General features: G+C 42.9%; 1 protein-coding gene across 1 annotated transcript; it reads left to right on the forward strand.

Moving 5' to 3' along the window:
• Positions 1 to 1,318: 1,318 nt before the first annotated feature.
• Positions 1,319 to 4,463, forward strand: LOC135596778 (uncharacterized). Its single transcript, XM_065088908.1, has 3 exons — positions 1,319 to 1,932; positions 2,439 to 2,569; positions 3,325 to 4,463. The coding sequence occupies exons 1-3, from the start codon at positions 1,711 to 1,713 to the stop codon at positions 4,058 to 4,060; spliced, it is 1,089 nt and encodes a 362-aa protein (XP_064944980.1). The 5' UTR covers positions 1,319 to 1,710; the 3' UTR covers positions 4,061 to 4,463.
• The last annotated feature ends 3,312 nt before the right edge of the window (positions 4,464 to 7,775 follow it).

Genomic DNA, 7,775 nt, shown 5'->3' on the forward strand with positions numbered 1-7,775 from the left:
TTTATGAGCGAAGTGCTTCATTACCAAAGACAAAAAAAGTGAACTTTAGTTGCTTTTTCTTTACAGCACTCACGTTGCTATCATGGTCCCTCATCATTCTTTTACAGCAGCAAAGGGATCCTTACCAGTCTGATGCTGAAACATTTCTTATCGCATGGAAGCTTTATCTGTCTCCAACATCATTGTTCTGTGTTTAGGAACCTACGCATGAAGTTGTGTCTTTCTCCAACGAAGGGGGCCTTACCAGTCTGATGCTGACACAAGCACTAGCAAAACTGTGGTTAGGAGCCCAAGCATATCGTGGTCTGATTGGCTTTGTGTCTCCTAATTCAACATCAACGCTCCCTCTTCTTCAAACCCTTGTTCTGTGTTTCAGAATACTGATTCCAGAGAAAGCAAGTGCAGAAAGGAGAAAAAAACATTATGCTGGATTTATTCCTTGACATACAGCATGAGAATAATAAAAACACACCAACCAAATGGCAGTTGGCAGACTAACATTGATTTTGATGATGTCCCAACTTATTTATGTGGGATGCATGAATTCTTCTTTCTTCTCTCTCTCTCTCTCTCTTTTAGTCATCATAATCTTTTGAGGATAGTTTCGAACAGTGTGGTCTCTGATGTTATCTCATTCCATCTCAGGCTCCGCGAGAGGGGAGGGACACATCCAAGTCTGCCAATGGGCAACTGCTTCCTTTGACATGGTCCTGACGGTAAGATGTTGCCAGTGTGGCTTCGTCACTTCGGTGGAGAAAAATGTGGGTTAGGTAGACATCACCAGCAAACAAAAAGATACGTCGGCCAATAATTGCAGTCGAGTGTTCTGCCACCATCTCTACCTTCTTCTTCTCTATCCCCCAAAATTTCAAGCAATAAAGATCTCTTTTTTTAATGTTGTAATTATTGTCAAACGTACCACCATCCCCACCCGCTCACACGCTTACCCGCCTAGTAGACCCCACGGTGGTCCCACTCTGTCCCCCAATCAACATACTGGTATGCGCAGCCGTTCTTTGTGCTGCGCTCGGATAGCAGAAATGCGTTTACGATTCACGGCCCGACACTTCGTCCACCAACACGGTCTCTTTGCCCTGATGCGTCGGACCCACACGTCGGGTCACGCGGACGTGGGAGGAGGAGAAGCTTTGTGGTACGACACCGTGGGATCCGAAAGCATTTGTTGGAAACGGCAAAGCTTCGAGAGAGCATAGCCTGAGGTCGGGCCGAGTAAAACCTAATTCACCACTGGCGTGACTCCACGTGTCTCGTGCTTCCCGCAGCCGAGTCAAAGCCCATGTGAGCTTTACGAAGCCGACGTCCTTCTTCCTCCCTTCTTCTTCTCGCGTCGACCCTCCTCTCCTCTTTCCTCGCCGAGGTTCCGGATTTTGACGCCCCCGAATCGCGCCTCGGGCCATCGATTCGGTGATTTTTATCGGCGTTTCCATCAAATCCTCGTCAAACACCAGTTCCCGAGCTCCAGATCCGCTGATCTAGGGTTTTTGCTGGGGGAATTCCCCGGAATTTGGATTCCATCTGGGATAGTTTGGTTCCTCCTGCGAAGATCTAGAGGGCGTTGAAGAGATCGCTCCCATGTTGATCGATTGAGAATGGGAGGGGTTTGGTGAAGAAAAGCTCCCATTTTTGTGGGCGTTTGAAGAGTTCTCGGGGTTTCTTGTTCACAGGGGAGGTTGATCGAATCCTTCGGAGATGCAGATCCGGAGGAGCTCACAACTCTTCTCGGATGGTTTTCTGGATGGGGCCGTCTCCCGCTCTCGAGAGAACGGCACGATTGCCACCATCCCCGCGTCCTCGTCCGTGTCATCCTTCTCTTCGTCTTCTTCCGATTCCCCCCCGAAAGTTAATTATATTGAGCACCGGGTGTCAAAGATGGATACACTTCCTGGAGTTGCCATAAAGTACGGTGTCGAGGTAATCGGAATCGAGTTTTTAGCCTTGTTTGGTCATTCCCCTCTCTTATTTTGGTTCCGGTTCTTCATTTGAGGTATATCTAACTTGGTCACCTTCGAAAATATATAGAAAGTGATAAAAGAAAGGTCCGATCTTGTGATGATTTGGCTCTGTGTATATTGTGGCTGTTAGATTTTAGATTTACTTGCTATTAATTAACATATGTTTTATCATTTTTCCATTTTGTAGATAGGAACTGAAATAGAAATAAACAACATAAACATAAGCGGGTCAATGAAAAGAGAAGAAATTGATTGGTGATCTGCTTATGTAGGGAAAACTTGGTCAAACTCAATAGACAGCTAAACGAAAATTCTTTCCAAAGAAAAATGTCGCGTGTATGTGCGCACACACACACACAAAAGTAATTTTGGTCATTAAAAATTTAATTGTTTGTATTATGGAACATATATTTATCTTATGTTGCAACTGATGTGTGAAAAAAAAATCTGTTTTTGATGTTTTAGGTCGAAGACGTCAAACGGTTGAATGGCTTGACGACAGATATCCAGATGTTTGCTCATAAATCATTGCAGATTCCCCTGCCAGGAAGGCATCCCCCATCGATTCGTTCCACTAATGGTTCAGCTGCTAATGGGTATTTCTTTCCTCATGCCTTTTATATGTTGCACTTGTTTTCTGCTTGTTCTAATCAGCAGAAGATGATTGCTATGGTCAACAGATTTGTCACATAATTTACTTGTTATGTATGGCATGCTTTGGGAAGCCTTTAGATTGTGTGATAAGCATCATAGAAGAAAGGAACATAATGTATCATGGATTTAGTTCATGTTTCAGATGAGTTGCCGTTGGAGAGCTTACAATAATAATTGATCTTTGAACCAATGATAAATTTTACCAAATTCATTGTCAAGGTTTTTAGTAAACATACCCATTTATGGAAGTGATCTTGTAGCAAGGATGGTTGACTTTGTAGTGGCAATGGATCTACGAAGCACAACTTTCCAGATTTCTTTGTTAAGCAACTAATATGTGTGTGTGTGTATATATATATATATATATATATATATATATATATATATATATATATATATATATATATATATATATATATATATATATATATATATATATATATATATATATATATATATAGTTTATTGTAATCCTTTTTCCCCCTTTTCTTCACTCAAATCTTAGAATTTGTGAACCGTTGTGCTTGGGCAATTTTAAGCATTGTGTTCTACAGCATGCTATTTGGTGTATTCCATCTAAGGATAGCTTGTTTACAAATAAGTTTTTATCAGATGCATGTGTAAAGAATCATCTTTTAAATTTTTTGACTTGTGAAACATTATATTGATTGTGTGTTTTCTCTTATTATGATGGAAGTTTTTCCAAAGAACATACTCCACCCCGTCATCCTAGTAATGGAGTTTTGGATTTGTTGCAATCACTCAAGCTGAAAACTTCTTCGACTAAGGTTTCCCCAGCAATGAACAACTTACGGTCATACTATGGTCTGACACAATTTGAAAAGGATCCAGTTCTTGAGGGAACAGAGATGGCAGTGTACAGAATAGGTGATTGCTGCTTGGCTGATGAACTATTGCCCACAGAGGCACCATTTTCTGATTCACTTATAGGTCAGCATCAGAAATCTAGAAGTTTGGTCAATGGGTTTTCACCGGAAAATGGCAAGACTGCCCAGGAAAAGACTATTTTAGATACTGCAGAGAACAATGAGATCGAGAAAGCTGTCCGGAGGCGTCAAAAGAATGATTCAGTCCCATCTTTGGGCACCCCAGAATTGTTGTTGGAGGATAACAACAGTGGGTTTTCGGGAAGAAAAGGAAAAGGTCTGTCAATGAGACCAAAACTGGGAAGCCGGACTGATGTGGATATGGTTCACCCAAATGCTACTCCTAATGGAGACTCCTTCGTGACCAATGGGTCTGTTTTTGTCAGGAAATCATCCAGCACATCAAGCTTGCAGGAGTCCGAAAACAGTTCCTCCATATGGCCAACTAGCAAGTGGACTCTGAATCCTGAGGTTCTTGCTAGGCCATTGTTTGATGGCTTGCCGAAGCCTATAAATGTGTGGAAGAACAAAGCTGCTCTTGATTAGCCACCTATTTTAAAGTTTACTTCCAGCCTTTCTGTGCATCTTTTCTCTACTCTGGAAATTCTTGCAATTCACCGGTCGAGGCAGGCCTTCGATTAAAGGCCTTTGCAGTACTCGTAATACCTAGATGATAAAAGAGGTTTATGAAATAGGTTGAATAATGCAAACAAATTGCAGTCGTTGAGGTTTCTTCTTGTGTTCGGTATTGGAGCTTGAGTAGCTGGAGTTCTTTTTGGTTGTCCTCGTTGCCATTCATATACTGTTTGCTAAATTATAGCCACAGCTATTCTTTTGTACATACCCACATATTTAGAGAAAGAAGACCAAATGTTGTATGTTTCTCTTTGCCAACATTGATACCAAACAGACAATTATTTGTGGATTGAAGGGTTGTGCGTTGGTTTTCTTTGATGTTCTTCCCGAAATGTGGTTAAACTGATGTCTCCAATGGCTCTCCATATCATATTTTTGGAGTCTCATTCTCAACCACTGTCATGTGAGCCAAGTTATGTTTCAATTTTATTTTAATCATGTTTACTACAGCCAAGTTTTATATTTAATGATCTTTTTACATTGTTTCGTTTGTAAAAGGTTCGACTTTGAGCACCAACACACTCTCACTTATTCGGCTGCGTCCAGGTCATTTTTCAATCGTCCGCTCGTATCTACGATCAGATATAAAAATACATCCTTAACATAAATTACAATGACTCTTACATTTTTCTATTACTCCTTTTTTTTTTTACCAATCAAACATCTGGCATTACTAAATTAAGCATCAGAGGGATCGGGTCGAGAAATCTCTCCCGACTTCAGTCTTTGTGCAGGTGGCACCTCGAACAACCCGACACATATGGGTTCGGACAATGTCGGACTGACCAAAGTATTAACGATATTTTTTCTCATCATTTTAGCACTAGAAGAAAGGCCCGATATAGTAAGACGCCCATCCGCCAACCCTCTTAATGAACGCTCAAGTCAGAATGCTCTGTTCTCGACCCATAATACTTTCACTCAAGGGGGGGCATCAATCATCCTTTTCGCGCACGAGTGCATCCACCTCGACGTAAATATTGATGTGATACTAGCATCTATTCAACAACCTAGGTCTCTCGTCGTGGGGCTGACCATAAGGCCCCTGCTCGTCCCCACCGATATGTTCTTGAATCTCACACAACAAGTGCATATGCTAATGAGCATGATACAACTCGTCACTCCACTTTCCCCCTAGTTATCCCAACAAGCAATGCCACCAATTTGATCGTAGTCACCGGTTCAATTGCCATCGGCACCGGTGCCCATCGAGGTTCCCCCACTCGATGTGGTGCCGACATCCGAGGAGCGCCTGAGGCTCATTAAACCACCAAGTCGACGGGGCACTTCGCTCCCTAACCGTGGAATTCAGTAGACCACACCACCACTCTTCCTTACTAGAACCTAAGACCTTGTTGGTAGATTCGACGAAGGATTTCTTATGGATCCAACTAGGATAGATGGACTAATGCTTAGAGAAGATACAATGAGAGTTTCAACAATCCAAAGGGAAAGCGTTGGTCGACCCCACCTTGGGTCGGTCGCCATTCACTAAGAAAATCTAGGAGGAATCAATTCCAACGAACTTTCACCTCCAATCATTGGAGTCATTCAATGGCAGTGTCGACCTGATGGAGCATATCGCTTTTTATACCCAAATGTCGTTGTATGGTACTTCGAACGCTCTTATGTGCCGCACCTTCTCAACCATGTTAAGAGACCTAACATGAGAATGGTACACTCACCTAAAGTTGTTTTCCATTGGTTCTTTTTCCCAGCTCACGAGGGAGTTTGAACTTTACTACCTTGAGAACGTGCGCCCAAGACTATGAGCAGCAACACTTCTCAAACTCAAGCAAGGGGAGGAGGAAATGCTTGTAGATGTCATCACTCGATTCAGTAATGAAATCTGAGATGTGGTGGATGCTCATTCGTTGCTCGTAATACAAACATTCATGATGGGGTTCAAGCCCTCTCGTCTCTTCTGGTCATTGGTGGAGACCACCGGTGACGATACCAGAGGTACTTTAGAGGGCCAATCAAGATACTATCGTCGAAGCAAGGCAATGGTCTCTAGTAAGTATAAGGAGTCATGCAATAAGCCGAAGCAAAAGTGACCATAATCCACCCTGGCCATGAGGTCACCAAGGCAAAGAAGGATGAATGACATAAGACCTTGATCTACCGAGATAGAGACTAATTGAGTGGACAAGCCTGACGATGCAGTAAGGACTAAGTCGAGTAGGCAGACTCGACTACTCAAGAAAGACCAACACCTCACAAGACAAGACAACGATCACCTTCAGCTCTTAGCGAGGCATCGCTTGGCCTCTTCTAGTTGCCTCGTCAGCTTAGCTCCTCGAGCGTATGCCTTTGTGATAAGCATTGGGGCTCCCCTCTTCCTCTTCAACCTCTATACTTCCTTGCGAAGATTGTCGATCATGAGAGACTGTTGATGAATGAAAGAGTCAACGTCTCGAATGCGATTGAGAAGGGTCGTGACATAATGGTGATGCTATAAGTCAAAATACGAAGGGGTACCTCGAAAAGTGTAAAAGAAACCCATTACAACGAGAGGCACAAGATAAAAGAATGCTTGAGACACGTGAGTTGGAAAAACCTAACCCGCATAAGAAAAAACATGTCACGGCAGGATGCACAAGACAAAATGTGTCTGAGGCGCATGTGCCGAAAAAACCCGACCCACATAAAAAGAAACCTGCTATGACGGAAGGCACAAGATAAAATGTGCCATGAGCACATGTGTCAGGAAAACCCGACCTATATAAGAAGAAATCCACCATAGCGGAGACACAAGATAAAATGTGTCTTAGGCGCGTGAGTCGAGAAAATCCAACCTACATTAAGAGAAATCCGTCATGATGGAGGAATAACGCAAAATATGCATGAGGTGTGTGAGTCGACAAAACCCAACCCATGTGAGGAGAAATTCGTTACAGTAGAGGCACTAGGCAAAATCTACACGAGGTACGTGAGTCAAAAAAACTCGACCCACGTGAGGAGAAATCCACTATGACGGAGGCACAAAGTAAAACATGCATAAGGTGCATGTGTCGGGAAAACTTGACCGCCGTGAGGAGAAATCCATCATGGCAAAGGCATAAGATAAAATGTACCCGAGGCACATGAGTCCAAAAAACCCTACCCACATGAGGAGAAATCTATCATGACGAAGGCATAAGGCAAAATATACTCGAGATGCATGAGTAAAAAAAAACCCGATCTACATAAGGAGAAATTCGTCAAGGTGGAGGCACAAGAAAAAATATGCCCGTGGCATGCGAGTTGAAAAAATCCAGCCCACTTGAGGAGAAATCAACCACGATAGAGGCATAAGACAAAATGTGTCCGATGTGTATAAATAGAAAAAACCCAACCCACGTGAGGAGAAATCCATCATGGCAGAACCACAAGACAAAATGTGTCTATGGTGTGTGAGTCTAGAAAACCCGACCTGCGTGAGGAGAAATTTACCACAGCAAAGGCACAAGGCAAAATATATTTGAGGCGCATGAGTCAGGAAAACCTAACCCGTGTGAGGAAAAATTCGTCATGATAAAAGCACAAGGCAAGATATGCTTAAGGTGTGTGAGTCGAGAAACCCGACCCGCGTGAGGAGAAATCTGCTATGGTGAAGGTATAAGACAAAATGTACCTGAGGTGC

Source organism: Musa acuminata, chromosome BXJ1-11 (assembly GCF_036884655.1).
Source record: "Musa acuminata AAA Group cultivar baxijiao chromosome BXJ1-11, Cavendish_Baxijiao_AAA, whole genome shotgun sequence".
Classification (NCBI taxonomy): Eukaryota; Viridiplantae; Streptophyta; class Magnoliopsida; order Zingiberales; family Musaceae; genus Musa; species Musa acuminata.